Source organism: Callorhinchus milii, unplaced genomic scaffold (assembly GCF_018977255.1).
Source record: "Callorhinchus milii isolate IMCB2004 unplaced genomic scaffold, IMCB_Cmil_1.0 Scaffold16, whole genome shotgun sequence".
NCBI lineage: Eukaryota > Metazoa > Chordata > Chondrichthyes > Chimaeriformes > Callorhinchidae > Callorhinchus > Callorhinchus milii.
In genome coordinates, this window is record NW_024704757.1 from 9,054,076 (window position 1) to 9,070,942 (window position 16,867).

A 16,867-nucleotide genomic window follows, 5' to 3' on the forward strand; every position below is an offset into this window, starting at 1 on the left:
TGCAGGCTCGTGCCTCACTCTGTTTCAGCTTGTTTGAGAGCATTCTTGAGAAGTCATTGTAAAATGTGATTAGTTTACGCCCTACTGTTGTAGGTATGGCCACACCCTCTGCGCTGAGCAAATGGGGTGGGGAAAACTATCTTATGATGCAGTATGATGGACTATCTTATGATCTAATGTACGTGTGTTCACTTGTACTCCTACCCTAGGAAGGGTTGGCGTGAAAATAGAGCAAAATTATGCAATATCATTTCCCAACTCAAAGTGGTGATGAGCAATGAGCTACGTAGGTAGTGCTTAAGAAAAAAAGCTTTGGACCTCCTCTGGAAGGAATTTGACAGATAATCTTTTTTTTTAATCAATGAATTGTACAATTACACTAGAACCAGTGTTAAAAAAAAATGAGGATTATACTGGAGGTTTTGTTAAAAAAATTTTTTGGTGAAATCTGTTTAAAATGCACTTTCCATTTCAAGTGGGGAGTAAATTAAGAACTCCCATTTGACTCAGCTGCAGATAAAACTCCTTCTCTCCTGCTCCATCCTCTCCACATCAGCCTTCCTATGGCCTCTCTGAAGTGAGATTGCCAGCTTTGTGCTATAAGGCCATTCCCATTACATTTTGAGACCAGCTAAAATACAATTCCAGCAAAGGCCTCTAATGCTCAAGAGCACTACACCACATTAAAGGTAAGGTCTTGGCATTACCTGATAAGGTGAAGCCATGTTTTAACCCAACTCCTTGTATTCAATCTACCAGAGAAATTGTATACCAATAAAATCAATTCAAAATGTGGGCACTGGACTCGGTGTCCATGTTTAAGGGCTTATATAGCGCCCCATGTGAAGGACGCTATACAAATACAAATTGTTGTTTTTCTCCTCCACCCTTATTTATAGAGCGTTGAAAATCAGTCTCATCAGTACCTTATCACATCATGAACATCTCTGCCTTTCACTGACCAACGGGAAGGATTGTTGGTCAGGATAATGGGAGAAACTTTCTTTAAACATAGGATCTTTCCTGTTCATCTGAACAGGCATTTTCACATAGACTTTGGTTTAACATCTCTATTCAAGACCCCTCCAATACTGCACTGGAGCCAATTTAGTCTGTCAGCTCAAGTCCAGATGTGGGCTTCAAACCATTCGAACCATAGGCAAGAGCGCACACAGACCTGAAGCAGATGCAAGCTTTCCACTTACTTGATGGATTTAATCCATTCTTCTTTCTCCTCTGGGGTAGGGGCAGATATTCTGTAAACCACATGATTGCCTTCCACCACCCGACCATCAGCTTCCGTTTTGCAGGCTTTGATCACTTGGCCTTTGTGACTGGGATTGAAAAGCTCAAAACAGTTCTAGGGAATGACAGGAAACTCAAATCAAACCAAGCTGAAAAAACAACCATGCAAATCTTTCTTCAGACTCACTCAGCAAAGTATTGTACTGCAGAATGGGCTGGTAATACTTTTTTTTAAAAAAAACACAAACATTTGCTGGCAGTTTGAAAACTCTCCCATTAAAAGTATAGTAACACCTACTTTCACCCAACAGCTAAATGGAACACATCCACGGTGTTAGATCAGATTATATGAATTCCAAGTCCCTATGTGGGGCTTGAACCCACAACTCTATGGCAGAAATGCTAGCAACTGAGCTCGGCTGACCCACACACACATACACAGCAATTGAGCCACGCTGCCACACACACATACACAGCGATTGAGCCAGGCTGACACACACAGCAACTGAGCCAGACACACAAGGAGAACCTGACTTACTACTTCAACATACATGAATGCTCAACTTATCTGTAGAAATTAAATCCTACAGCAGCTGTACACAGAGACATGATAGAGACCTTTTTTGCTTGATTCAGGTACTCAACAAACTGCTATCTGAAGACACAAGTTCCTAATCGTTTATCCAATATTACTCTCCCCAGCCATATACTTGGTACACACTTGGTCAATTCCCTGCTCGGGCAGTGGAAAGCAACATCCCTATTTTCTGCACAATAGCCATGAATTAAAGTACCATTGCAATGGGGGCACACAGTTATTTTAACATTACATCCTCTCTAGATCATCGGAAATGTAATGACTACTCCAGCATTTTAATTTAATTTTCTAATTTAAAAATCCCTGACGATAACTAAAGTGGCAGATTTAGACAAAACGTATTGACAATTAACAGGTTTGCTATTTTCTGCTGCACAGATAGATGGTTTGAGTATGTATCATGTAACTAAAGAAATCAGCTTACAGGTTTCCTTGGGTCTTCAACTTCTCGTATGCTGAGATTTTCTAAAGGAATTATTCCTCTTGGTTCTTTGTCCTGCAATTTAAAAACACACTTAAATCAGTGCCACTTCATCAGCTATAACACATTTACCCAAGTCCTTCAAAGAATGGATCTTTGTTAACTCAGGACAATATACATCTCTTCAATTAGCAAATAGCTGAACAGTTTCTTTTGGCGATGGAATATGCTTGAGTAACTATGTTAGCAGGCCCAATTCACAGATGCCGGCTGCTCTTGCCCAAGTATTCATTAGTTGTGTATGATTCCAGATATTATCACAGCAGGATGTTTGACCGAGGGAAAGAAGGGCTGAAACATGGTTGAACCCAAGCAAAGGATCACTGGATAATGTCCCAAAGTGTTTTGATATATTCCCCAGATGTACTAGCCTGTCTGATCAGCCAGTGAAGCTACCGTCAATAAAATAAACTTCTCTACTTATGCAAAACGACGTGAAGATACTTCAGCAGAACTGTGTCAACTTACAGTCGTGTATTCAAAGTAATAGAGGCAATTATCTGTCAGAATGAACCACCGCCGTTTCCACGTTTTTACTCGTCCTCCTAAAATAAAGAAGGAATTGTTGAAGCGGGAAAAAGTTTTACAACATGTGAGTGTTTCAGAATGGTTAATGCAATACTCCCACGCAAGTTTAAACATAATCTACATTTGGTTGTTAAACTAATCTTAAGTGGTCCCGTTTCTTCTTCCAGGGACTCATCTTTATAAAATGTTCCATCTGTTTCAATCCATAAGTGACCCTCTATAAAGCAGCATTTTTTATTGCTTTTTATAGTTCCTACACATTGAACGCTGCCAAATAAAAGTTACTTTTGGAAGAAAATTGTAAATTTGAGATGAAACAGTTGAGGGGGAGAACGTTCCCCCAAACACAGGAATGCACACGCCGGAAAAGACCATTATGAGCCATCTGGTCTGTCACTAAAAAAATTTTTTTTGTAAATCTCCACACTATTGTCGTTCTTATTCCCACTCAATTTTTTGATATGTTTTTCATGTGCTCAGTATGTTACAGTCAAAGATATAGTTCTAACAGAGCTGAAATTAATTCCTTAGAGTACTCCATGTATTCATTGGCACAATTAAACCTTTGCTGCTTAGATACTTTTCCATCCAGTTATTTTCTCGATTTAATTTTTTTAACCTAGATTTTAGCTAAGGGAGACAGACAGCAGTGGTAACGTTACACAAAGGTATTGGGTTTGAATCCTGCTGCGTTATGTAATACGAATTTAAACCTGAGTGAGCGCCAGAATCAGACTATTATAAACCTGCAGACTAGTTGAGCCAATAGTCATTTTCCGTGTATAATCTATGGTACTTTTTCTTTGATCTTGTTTATTTCACCGACATCTGAATTCCTGTTCTGGCCATGTCAGCAGCGATTTAGATCTGAACTTTTGAATTTGTGAGAAAAGGACTAAAACGAGTGTTGTCAAACTCAATGTAACATCAAAATTCGCTATATCAAATGTTTTACATCACCTTACAACTAAACTGCAGTCAGCTCCTACTAATGTTTTTTAGTTTGCATACAGATGAGAATTAAAGCACACTCTAATTAATCTGCCTGATCAACGATTGATTTGTGTTATCACAATTCTCAACCAACCAACCTGGATGACTAGTTCGGATGTTAAAATGTCCGTATCATCTGCACTGCATTCAATACCTTTGCACTTGGGTTTCTGAGCTGCATTTGTTTACAAGAAGAGTGGCTTGAAAGTGTCTCCCCTAGTTACTCTTTGTGTACATTAGGTGGCATAACAACAGAGTGAAGCCAATGGCAGTGAGAGCAGATGTCTCACAAATGTGACTCTAGTGGTCGCTCAGAAGATGGAAAGACTGGCCTCAATTCTGTTGGGGTCTCAAGGGCAAAAGAGAGGAATTCCTCCCGTCTCCCATTGCCTAACGCATGCACATATATTACCAAGACATTCCCAAGGCAGCCTGACAGAAAGACAAAGTAAGTTTTAAACGTGTTGAAATTCAAAGTAGGCAAATGCAAGTGCAGAGTTAAAGACTATGCGGGAGGGGGGCACCGTACAACAATATATTCATGCATTTAAATAAAAACAAAGAGGAAAATGGAAGAGAACAAGTAATCCAACTGATCAGGGCGCCTGGAAGCTCTTCTGGTACATACCTCCTAATGCAGAATAAGCAGAGACAGCCAGTCACAGAACAGAAAGGTGAGAGGTCATAGGCCATGAGGAAAACAAGAAGGCACATTTAAGCCAATTTTATTTTGGAAAAAAAACTAAAGCAAAGAAAAACAAAACAGGAAATCACAAACAATGCAGGAAAAAATAAAGGCATACATGAATTAACTTTAGTGGGGAAACCACACGCTTCTTGTGCAAAAGTTCCAAAACTCATGAAAATTACACTGCAAATTAGCTTTCATTCTGTAGCAAAATATTTTCAGATTGTTATATTCTTCCCTCTATTGTATTTACTAAAGCTACGGTATAGATCCAGCATCATTGAACACATCCTGTATATATAGTCAATCGACGCACACTTCTCACACAGAAAGATTTAAGCATTAAAATGCAACACATCAGAGATTCTCTTTATAAAACAGGAAGACTGAGCAATACATTTTGCGACAAGAGACTACAATAGCACAGTCCTGTATCCTTCAATATATTATTTTAATGCAAATCCTTTTTTGTCTTTATGCAATAGAGTAGATTAAATCAAAAATGCAATGATTCAATTCTGGTTTAAAGCATCTTAATTTGTAAAATTACAGAATATAATTTTTTTAAAAAGTATATTCCAGAAACTATATCGGAATAAATCTAACAAAACCATATAAAGATGGGGGCAGGTCTTTAATTATTGCAATGCATTTTAACTTCTGGAGAAGCGAGACTGTACAATTCGATCATTGCATCGCGCTGTGGACGCACCATTATGTATGGTTTTATAACCATCATCTGATATGCAGAGTGCAGTTCACAGCCACAAGGTCGAGAGCAACGTCCAAACTAGTAAGCAAGAGCAGTGGAAGCAGGTCAACCACGAGAGGGCAACAACCTCTTTCTCTGTTACTTTGCCGAAATCTTAGGAGCGATTCGAGCTTGGGTTGCTATTGGCACTCAGACATCTGAAGCTACGCTCTTTCGTGTTTTTTGAAAACAGTCAAACAGCTATTCCATCACAGAATAATAGCAAGTGAAGGGCACATTTCATTCACACTTGTACCATTTGTTGTGCAAATAAAAAGGGTCACACTGAAGAGAGATGGATAACAAATGGTCCTGTTCTCAATCCTTAACCAATTCTAAAACAAAACCCTTGGCAATGCCCCTCTGCTCGAGCACAGGTCTGAATGTTACTCCCCCACTTACCTAATTTTAATAGCCAGCCTTCTCGGTCAGGATTGAAAAACGTGTGAGTTAGGTCATTGCCATCGTCTTCTGGGATCTTAAAGGGCTCGTTCTTAATGCTTTCATACAAGTTCTGCAAAAGCAGAGAAGGGTTTGGGTTAACCTGAAGCTAATAGCACAATCCAGCAGCCATCTCATTAGCAGTCAATACTGTCTGAATTAATGCCTTACTTGTTAATTCAAATAAACATTTCATTGTTGTTTAGGGTTTGCTGCTGACGCAGATTGGCTGCTCATTTGCCTATATAACAATGTTCACCACTTCTAATCAATATTACATTTTGTAAAGTGCTTTGAAACGGTTACTTTACACGAAAGGTGCTGTACAATTGCAAGTTATTACTACTTAATGGAGGTTGGGGGGGAAGAAGGCACTATACCTCCTTCCCTTTTTAAGTTCCTGGAATGAAGCACTTACCCTGAGCAGCTCCTCAGGGAGATCCCCACCATCATTAATGCCTCGATTCATGGATATAAACCTCTCCACAGGAGGCTTGTCTTTCACGTTGGGGTTGTGCAGACTCGTGTTCAGCATAATTATAGCAAATGAGAGTACATAGCACGTGTCTGAAAGAGAAAAGGCACATACTGGACTACTCTTAGATCGAAACCCTACAAGTACATCGCTGTACAAGAGCTGCTTGAGGATATAAAGGAGTTTCAACAAACACTTCATCTTCAGTCGACTTCAATTTCAAAAGTCTTCATTAATGCGATGCTCCCGGGAAAAGTCCACAGCAGGAGTCACTCTCCTTCCCATCAAATATTGTACAACGTAAACCATTTGAAGTAAAATGAAAAAGGTTAATTGGCTTGTACCTGTCCTGGCCAGGTGGAAGTCTGCTCAACACTGCACTAGGTAAACAATTAAGTTGACTGTAAATGAAGTGTTTATATACTAAAGAGCAGCTCTTGAATAAAAATGCTTTGGTTGCCACACTTGGCATACCCACAAAGTTTATTGCATTCAGACAATTGTAACTCAGATTAATTATTAGCCAATACTCTGGATCTTTCAAACTGAAATACTTGAATAATAAAATATTCTTGTGCTAAACCACTTTATCTGAAATAAACCTTGGGAGTACCAATCTTAAAAGGAATCCACATGAAACATGGTGATGTCAATAATGTATGTCTTAAGGATTCAATTTATTCTTAATGTACTGATTAGGAGAATTTTAAGAAATTGTTAACATTTTTAAAAAATCACAGCAGGGGATAATTGATGTAAAATCATAGCCTATCATGTGGTGTAGGCCAAAAACACTATTCCAATTATTGACTGGACACAAGCCCGAGGGAACTTATGTCTTTAAGAAAACTTAGTTACAATAAGAGAAATTTAAAGACCATAAAAATGTGCTCAAACAAGATGTGAGCAGAGTACGATTGGTAAGAATCCAATGCTCATCAAGACTCATCTTTAAAATGGCAAATGGATCAACTTGTGTAAATCAAGAATCCGCTAGGAAAGCGCAGAGTCATGACTGATAAGACATTTAAGATTAATATTAATTCTACAGCAGACTGAAATAAGTCTGACAAATATGTGTCCTTCAATAGCCTATCTGTCTGAGCTGCAGTGCCTCGAGGTCATTTCATAATCAAAACTTCCATGAGTGCACTTACAACTAAAAATGAGTTCCTCTCTCTGCCCTCCACCCACGCCCCCACACCACACACACATCTGTTTTGGAATGACTTATTTATTTTTTTCCTGCAGAGATGGAGACCAGGAAGCAGAAGGAATTTGTACTTATAGTGCTGACCCGAGTTCCTGTCAATCCTACAACCGGGCCAGGAGCAGAGGGCAGCAGCTCGCATTCCGGAAATTATGAAGAGGATGCAGTAAATAATCCAACTTTAGGTGTCCCTCCTGCCTATCCTTATGGAAATGTTGCATGCCGGGCACCTGCAGTGACCTTAACAGTGGACATTCGAGTGGTGTAACTCAGAATGTGATTCAACCTCATGTAGCAAACATCTTCCTGTCTCTGGGTCCAGGAGACAGACACTATTGCATACCCATTTTCCAAGCATCAAATACATGTTGCTTTGTATTAGAAGCTAGCTTGCACAGACACGATGGGCCGAATGGCCTCCTTCTGTGCTGTATAATTCTATGATTCTATACCACCAGTCTTCATCATCTATCTTGAAAATAACAAACTCCATCTATATCGCACCTCAGGAGGACATCCCAAGATCCTGAGAATATAAGAGGATGAAGGGCTTTTCCAATGAGGATAACTAACTATACATAGTATTTAATAGGAGTGCACTTCACATTGTGAGCTGTTATTTACTCAGAGGGTAGGGTTTCTTTGCTGATATTCAGAACTGCTCTACCACTATTACACACTTGACTCATCATGTTTGTTGCAAATCCAACAATGCATTTAAGTATATCTGATCTGCAACAGGTTGTACTGGAATACACAGCCACTCCTCTAATCTCCCGCCCTCCCCCCCTCACCTTGAGAAAGACATTAGAACAAAATAAAAACACAACCGATGCTTGAAGACAAGGTGCAGACACTCCTTGGTTCATTCTGACCCACCTGTTGATTGGAAGACTCCTGGGTTACACTGGCAGTAACGCAAAGCAAAAGCTTCCATCATCCGATCTATTTTCTGTGCTTCACCGGGTAGCCTGAAGCTCCACAGGAACTGCCTGTTTTGTGTAACACAAAAGCAAACATACAACTGTGAAATCCTGTTCTAGTGAAAACTATGCAAATAAAATGTGAAATGTTGCCAGGTACCCACCGATTACCCCAATAAACAGCACAACACTGTTCAAATCGGTGAGTCTTGTTGCTTAATGGTTAGAGCATTTGCCTCGCAAGCAAGAGGACCTGGGTTTAATTTCCGGGCAGGGTGAAACGTTAGACAACTTTCCTTACGCCACACACCTGTTTACCGAGCAGTAAATATTGGCGGATTGCTTTTCCGGGGGTAATCATCCCTTTAAAATAAATAATGGTAGTAATTGGGTCACTTACTCCACGACTGTTTGTGGAACACTGATGTACTCAATTGGCTGCCGCATTTTGCCCACAATATATAGTCAATTCACTTTATAGTATAAAAATGTTTCTAATACATTGAAGCTGCCCCAAAAATCAGGAACTTTTATTGAAATTTCCATAAAATTCATGTAATTGCCATAAACTCGCAGTGTAATCAGTGTCAGTATATAAACCGGACTGTACAAATTGAACTCCCAGCATTGTAGTTGATGTGAAAAATTGCTGATTGAGCTTCAGATATTTAGGAATCAATACAGCACACGTGACATGCAAAATTTTAGATTTCATCCCGTAACCCTTCAGCCCAAAAGCACACCTGATACACTCGAGGGTTTTTTCGTAGGGATTTCTACACTTCAGGAGGAGAGTCACTAACCTGAGAGCTTGCACAAGATTAAGATCAGCAAATTCATGAAGCTCCACAAACGCTTGAAGAACCTTAAGGTTAAATTCATCTCTGCAACAAAAAGAGAGGAAAGAAAATATAGCGTCCAAACAAACATCCTTTAGTTTCAGACAAAACAATCCTTTAGTTTCTTTTGAGTGAGAAACTGATCCAAGGTCCCACCTGACTATTGGCGGACATTAAAGTATCCCACAACACGTTGGAAAGAGAAGGAAGTTCCTTGCCAACAGACAAATTGTTCAGTTACTTCATGGCCATTTGTGAGATCTTCTTGGCACAAATTAGCTGTCATGTTCAACTTTTTTAAAAAAAGTCTCTACACTTGAAAAACTTTGAGCAATTTTGATGTGATAAAAGCTTTAAAAAAAATACAAGTTTTTTTCTTCAGATCAATTATAGCATAAGTCCTTGTAAATATGAACAATGCTCACCTTTCACCAAGGTAATCGCCAATGACTGTTTTATTCAGCCCTTCCCCTTTGTAAAGGAACTGGGCTATGTCTTCAGGTGTGTTTTGAAGCAGGTCATTTTCTATTAGAAACTGTATACCCTGCAACCAAAGAAAGAGTTACACAATAATCCTGATGTGCAAACGGCCAATGCATCTGGACGTGTCTGCATTTCCCCTCGTCATCTTGTCCGACGTGGAGTCATTCTGGGGTACAATAGCATAAGTACCAGGATTTCTCCGAATACAAGGGATGGAATGAGAGAGNAAAAAATCAAGCTTGCTCATTAACAAACCACGTGCAATATACCACATGAGCCACATAGGCAGCAGGCAGGAGAGGTGACATGAAGACCAGAGATTGTTTACATTTACTCTATTCCAACAAAACCTGGTAATACATAAGTTGTTTGTCATGCTCTTACTCGCTATTCACCCAGAGCAGAGTGTGCTAGCAAACTATTTAGCCATGGAACTCTACATTGCTGTTAACCCTGAAACACTTCAGTTGTACCATGGGCCCCAGTGCATTTATAGACATACATTTTGACGCCAGATGTGAAATGCCCTACCAGGATCCATAAATCTACTTAAAGGGAATTAGACAACTGTTTGAAAAGAAAAATATTTCGGCCATAAATATACAGTCAATTCACTTTACAGTCTATCCTGTGAAGCGCTTCGAGAAGACGTGAAAAGCGCTGTATCAAATGCAAGGATTATTATTATATGGAACAGTATGGGGAAAAGGAACAAATACAGACAAAACAGTTTTTTATAGAGATAGCACAGACACAATGGGCTTCTTTCTATGTTGAGTTCTCATTCCAAGTCTGAGGTTTAACTGTTTTACATGTAACTTTACTGCTTCAATCTCCCTTCCATGGTTCAAGTGAATAGAATAGCACTGCATGGCATTTAAATGAGAAACTCTCCTCTTTACAAATGGTAGCTCACACACCAAGTTAAGGATCCCCTGTAGGACTAATGGCAAGAAATTGGCCAAGGTAAACTTAATTCAGTATAGACCTCAACCAGGTGGGAAGCAGAGGCTGGGGTGAGGAATATCAAGTTTGATCACTATCTAATCATCCCATTGCCAGTACGTGGACACTGAGCGAGGACAGGATCAGGACCGGTTGACTTCTTTCTTCTATCCAATCCACCCCTCTCCCACCTTCATAGTCAACCATCCAATGTTAAGATGGGCAAGGTGCCAGAGGACTGAATGATTAGTGTGAAAGTTAAATAACCAGCCAACTTTACTGATTTAATGGAAGCAGGAAAAAAATACTTTAGTACTAAGATTCACCACCTTTTAAGGTGCGTTAATCAAAATACATTTAATTGTACACCTTGAACTTATCAATCATTTAATTTTTTTAAAAATCCTCATTGCACTCAGATAGAACCTCATTGAAGTTGACTGAATAAATGGCCCTTTTATGAATGGAGTATAAGCTATGTCATACTTAACTGACACATTTCTAGCAGTAAGTGGCCCAGTTAACACCAACATTTAAATTTATGCCAATAAAAATAACTGCAGAATATCAGGCTTCGGGGGGAAAAGCTGGCAGTGACATGTCAAACTAGATCACATTTCTAAACCAGATGAGGGATTGATTGATTCACAATGAGGGAATCGGCAGCTTTGTTGCGATGGTGGTACATTGGAGGCACTGAAAATTAATTTGGATCTTAACAGGAAAATAATCTAAATCCACCAGTTGACCTACAAATACACAGTCACTACACTTTACACTAAAACCTGTAAAGCACTTTAGAGACGTCCTCCTGACATGAAAGGCTCTATATCAAAGGCAAGGATCATTATTATTAAATACACAATTAATCTTGTTTAAGGGACGATGAGACTTCACAGTAGCAATAATATCAACATAATAAAGTATCCAATGTGCTGAGTTATGTCATCCTGATGTGGATTTGTGGAGATGAGCAATCGGAAACAAAACGTTCATTCAACTCTGAAAAAAACAAGTGTCCACAGATTTTAACCCATTGCAAATAGAATTTAAAGGGGAGGCCAGAAAAGTGTTTACACTAAATTATGGGCTTCTCTGCCAAACACTGTGGAAGCAGAGACTTTAGATTCTATTAAAAATAAATGAGATAGATGCTTGACAGATTTTAAAGGAGAGATTAGACTAACACAGGCATGATGGACCAATGGCCTGTTTCTGCACTGTAACCATGTACAATATCTGTGCAGCAAGACAGAGGTTGCAAAATTCATTAGTACAAATTGACAGGCTAAGCAAAAAACATTACCTTTTTAGGGTCCATGTTAAATTTCTTTCTTCCCATTGCCATTTGTTTATTCCGCTGACTTGATTTACTGTAAAAGGAAAATAATTTGATAATGTAACAGACAAAAAATGTCATCCTCAGCCATTTACTGTTTGACTAAATGGGTCACATGATCCAGTTCATTCAATTAACCATAAGCCAGGAACATTATTCTGGCTAGATTAGTTACAAATAATGTTTCATTCTTTGTACATGTTAATACTGCAGTAAGGAATCCTCCTCCACCGATCTGCACTGTTTGCCCCTCTCACATACTGATCATTCCACCCACTGATGCCAAACTGTTCTTTTTCCTTCAGCCAGAGGGTAATTAGCAACTGGAGCAGGTCACCAGGAAGGATGGATGAGGCCAGAAATCATCTAAAAAGCATCCTTGATGCTGTGAAGGGAGGATGGTAGGGTCAGTATTCTCGAATATTGAGATCAGATGGGTCGAAGGGCCATTGCTCCTCTAAACAAATTCTGTGATGTGTGATCACTCGAAGTTCTGAGTCTGGTACTGGATTCTTGTTAAACACAAAGAGTAGGTTTCAGCGCTGCCCCAATGGCCAGTGTTGACTTCCCGAGTATTGATGTCTGGACGTTAAGATTGAAGCACTGACTGATGTTTCCACAGAGGGCACTGGATCTCTGGTGCTACACTACACTGGCCATTCGTCCTGAAAATCCATCAGGACTAATGGTTGCAACCCTGGCAATTCTGAAGCACCTTTACCATAGAGGACGCCCTATGTCGAAATCCCACAATTGCAACCAAGTCAGGAGGTTACGCAAACAACAACAACAACAACTCGCATTTATATATAGAAGATGGCACAGTTGATTTGAAAGCTCAATCACAGGATGGCTGAAAGCACAGCTTTAAGCACCGGATGAATTTTGTGACCAAATTGTGTAATTTGGTGCTCAACACCCCTGAAAAAAATTTTTTTTTTTGCTCCAATCTACCCTCCTCCCTCCTGCCCTCCCACACACTGGTGCAGGGGCGTTGGGTTTAAAGCAGTTTGGATGTGAAACATAATGAGCACTTCAAGCTTCAGTGCTTATTACGGGAATAAATCCCCGGATTGGCATGATCAAAAGCAATAAATTACATTTATATAAATTACTAACACAGGGAAGGCGGGGGTTGAGAAAGAGAAGAGAAAAAAACAAGTTCTTTTGGAGAAAACTGTATTTCAATGTTGTGCAGCACAATGGGGGGGTGTGGGAAGTTAGCTCAAATGCATTCCAAAAGACATGATGTTTGAATTTTAATAGGTTTGAGCAATTTTGGCCCTTGCTAAATTTGCCCCTTCAGCAAATGCACATTTGCTTTGCAAACACATTGTCCAAATGAAAAATAACTGTTTTTATTCAATATTTCTACAGGACGTACACAAGCGCAGTTCCTTGGGTTACCCTTAATAATAACAAAAAAAATTGCATTTACATAGCGCCCTTCACCAAGTGCAATGTCTCGGAGCGCTTAACAGTGACGGAACCTGGTGCAGAGCCAGGTGGAGGGAGGAGGTGATCGCAAGCACGGTCGAAGAGGAAGCCGTGATCTAAAAGAAGGGAAGGAGCGGCAAGGCTCAGGGATTGGGGGACAGAGTTCCAAAGCTTCCAAAATAAATTCACGCCCAACACAGATAATTGTTCAGAGCTACGGTGACACAAATGACCAAAACTTGAAGAGTGGCAGCCAGACATACCTTTCCTCGGTGCAAGTCAAGGTCTCGATCTCACTCATGACTTCAGCTATCTCATCTTTCAACCTCTGCAAGGCAAACAAGGCATTTCAACTTTAGCCTGCGACACACGCTGAGCAGCAGATGCGAGAGATGGCTTGCCTTAAGGCAGCACTTTTCTTCCTTGCAAGTCAGCCCTCAAACAGAATCTTGCAGAGGAAGTCGCTTACCAAACGTAAAGAAGATTCAGTAAAGCTTAACAGTTCCTCGTATGGCAAGCAGCTGGAGGCAGACTATAACACAAAATAAATCCCCTCCACGAGGTTTTGCACCCTGAGGGACTGAAACTTATTCTCTCCATTTAAGATTTTCCAGGGAAAGAGAAAGCTACAGCGATTGGGACACAATAATAACCCAGATGGCTAGGGGCCCAAACTAAAAGATATCTATTGGCTGCCTCTTCACAACGTGATGGCATCAGCCTCTCATCCAAAACAGAATGGCACATCCGTGGCAATGAGTTAGTGCCAGCACTGAAAAGGCAATCGATGTAGATCACAGGAGATAAAGCCAGTCTTAATATTGTAGCCAGAGCATTAGTGACATGCATGCTATTGATATACTCCATGCTCCTCTATCATATGTTTATGGGACAGAAAGTGTAGAGAAAGATGACATTTGGCTAGATTTGGCAAATCACATAATAACTTGCATTTACAGAATTACTGCTCGTTATTAATGAGTTTAATGCAATTCATATATAACCGCACAAGACAATAATCCTGATTTACCAGACTTATAAACCAAGTTACCCAAATCACCTCAATGTCAGCCATTAGTTCCTTTTTCCTTCTCCTAATATTGTCCAGCTCTTCTCGTTCTTCAAAGCAGAGGTCAGCCGGCACTGTGATGGGAATAAGAGAAACATTTGATTTCTTCAATTTCCTGATTTGCTGTTTCAGTTGCATATAAAAAATGGCAGTTCATTTTATATTAAAAAGATATCCGATAAATCCCTGATGTAGTAATAACCCTTGCATTTGGTGTAGCACCTTTCACGTGGGAAGGACATCCCAAAGCGCTTCATAGGATTTACTGTGAAAGCGGAGTGACTGTATTTATGAGTGATCATGGCAGCCAATTTGTACACAGCAATGTCCCATAAAAAGCGATGAAGTGAGTGACCAATTTTATTGGGGGTGGGGGGGTTGGTGCCCAGAACATTGGGAGTAACTCCTTTCTCTTTGTGAATAGGGGATCTTTAATGTACACCTGAACAGGCACACAGGGCCTCGGATTAACATCTCATCTGAAGGACGGCACCTCCACTGATTCCATGTCCCGGCGTATGGCTTGAACCCACAACCTTCTGACCCAAAGTGCTACCACTGAGCCAGGCTGATTATACTCAGCCTGAAATTCACACAGTTGTTTCCAAATAGTCACATAAAAACTTCCTTGCTTTATACGTGTTCCAGAGAATAGCGCAGAACAAGATAAACCTGATCGAAACACAAGCAAGTCAAAACGAGCCTTGTTAACACTATCAACAGGTCCTGGTCAGTCCAATCTTCCAAAACATTTCTTCCACGTGAAAGAGCATGGCTGCCGTTATCGGAAATCGTTCGCCTGTATGTGTGAATACATTGTATTGGTGGTTGGACTTGCTGCTTTCCCACCATTCAGTAGAGTGCAAGACGTTACAGTCTGTGCTGCAGCCATTCACTTTCCAACACCTGATTGCCTCACAACCGAGAATCATGTACCTTACAAACCCGTGTCTATAGAGCAGACCCTTCCCTTGTGTTACAGAACCGAGAACGTACAGCAAAGAAATTTTCAAAAAATTTGGTCACTCAATCCAGACTGTTTGTGGGACACTGCTGTGCACAATTGGCTGCCGCGTTTCGCCCACAAAATACACAGTCAATTCACTTTACAATATAGTCTGTGAAGCGCTTTGAGATGGCTCAGCGACTTAATAAAACGCTATATCAAATGCAAGGATAATTATTATTATTAGTTTGATATTGGGCTCACAGATGCCCTCCTCTGCACACTACTTACTTACCAGAGGCGAAGCAAACATGCAGGTTGAACAAAAGTAAGATAAATGCCGACACCCCACACACTACCAGTTGGTTCAGAGGGAGAAAGAAGTCCAAATATACCCGATGTAGTCTGAAACACTGGGTAGGAAGCCTACTCCATGTTCAACCATTACAGATCTTTCCAAAGCAGCTTGAGGTTTACAATACAAAGATTAATTGCAGGCTACAGCACATACAGGATGTGAAGCAGTTATCGCAATAAACCATTCCTCATTTACTGTCAGGAAATGAGACAAAACAAAAAAAATTATGGACAGGCTTTGCTCGTCTGCATTCTCTCTCTCTAATAGCTGTACTTTTAGGGATTAATCAGTCGACGCAAATTATTGCAAAAGGAAATTCAAGTCACCCAAAGATTCAACGCAATAGATAATGGTTTGACGGGATTCAAGGCTTATTGTCCTTCCGAATCCCTGAACTGCATTTTACCTTTTCTGAATTAGCAGACTGCATTACCGTAAGAGTTTACCAGATCATGGATTATTAGTGAAATAGTGATCAATACTGTAAATTTAAACAGACTTACAGGGACCTGCAACCTCCTGTAACCTAATGGTCCATCCACCAATCGGGCCATTACCCTCTATCAATTCATTGGATCACAGGCTCCCAATGATTTCAATACAAATGTAGAGTCAGTGGTTAGAGCACTCTCTTTGCAAGCGAGAGACCTGGGTTCGATTATAATAATAATAATAATAATAATCCTTGCATTTGATATAGCGCTTTTCACGTCAGGAGGACGTCCCAAAGCGCTTCACAGAACACACTGTAAAGTGAATTGACTGTATATTTGTGGGCGAACACGGCAGCCAATTGCGCACAGCAATGTCCCACAAACAGTCGTAGATTGAAAATGACCAATTTAATTATTGTTTTTGGTTTTTTGGAGGGATTATTATTAGGCGTGTGGAGTAACGAAACTTGCCCAAGGTTTCGCCCTCTGCCTGGAATTGAACTCAGGTCTCTCACTTGCAAAGCGAGTGCTCTAACCACTGAGCTACAGGACTCCACAGGGTGGAGTCTCAGCAGGGTGAAACCTTGGGCATCATCCATCATCCAATTTCAAAAATCATCCATTTTCTAAATGATACATATGCAAGGTAAGTAAACCGTGCCTTTAGACACGCCGTGTATCATG

General features: G+C 40.2%; 1 protein-coding gene across 4 annotated transcripts in view; it reads right to left on the reverse strand.

Moving 5' to 3' along the window:
* The window catches only part of cyth3a (cytohesin 3a), a 52,834-nt gene that overhangs the window by 1,286 nt on the left and 34,681 nt on the right, over nt 1–16,867 (reverse strand). For 3 of the 4 annotated variants that reach the window (XM_042340957.1, XM_007893580.2, XM_007893579.2), the window contains 11 exons: nt 14,437–14,519; nt 13,640–13,704; nt 11,907–11,973; nt 9,598–9,716; nt 9,137–9,217; nt 8,290–8,402; nt 6,144–6,292; nt 5,686–5,798; nt 2,793–2,871; nt 2,268–2,339; nt 1,206–1,360 (listed from right to left, as the gene is read on the reverse strand). In XM_042340957.1, coding sequence (XP_042196891.1) covers nt 1,206–1,360; nt 2,268–2,339; nt 2,793–2,871; nt 5,686–5,798; nt 6,144–6,292; nt 8,290–8,402; nt 9,137–9,217; nt 9,598–9,716; nt 11,907–11,973; nt 13,640–13,704; nt 14,437–14,519 — 1,096 coding nt within the window. The remainder of the gene's footprint in view (nt 1–1,205; nt 1,361–2,267; nt 2,340–2,792; nt 2,872–5,685; nt 5,799–6,143; nt 6,293–8,289; nt 8,403–9,136; nt 9,218–9,597; nt 9,717–11,906; nt 11,974–13,639; nt 13,705–14,436; nt 14,520–16,867) is intronic. The other variant, XM_007893577.2, reaches the window with a different exon arrangement.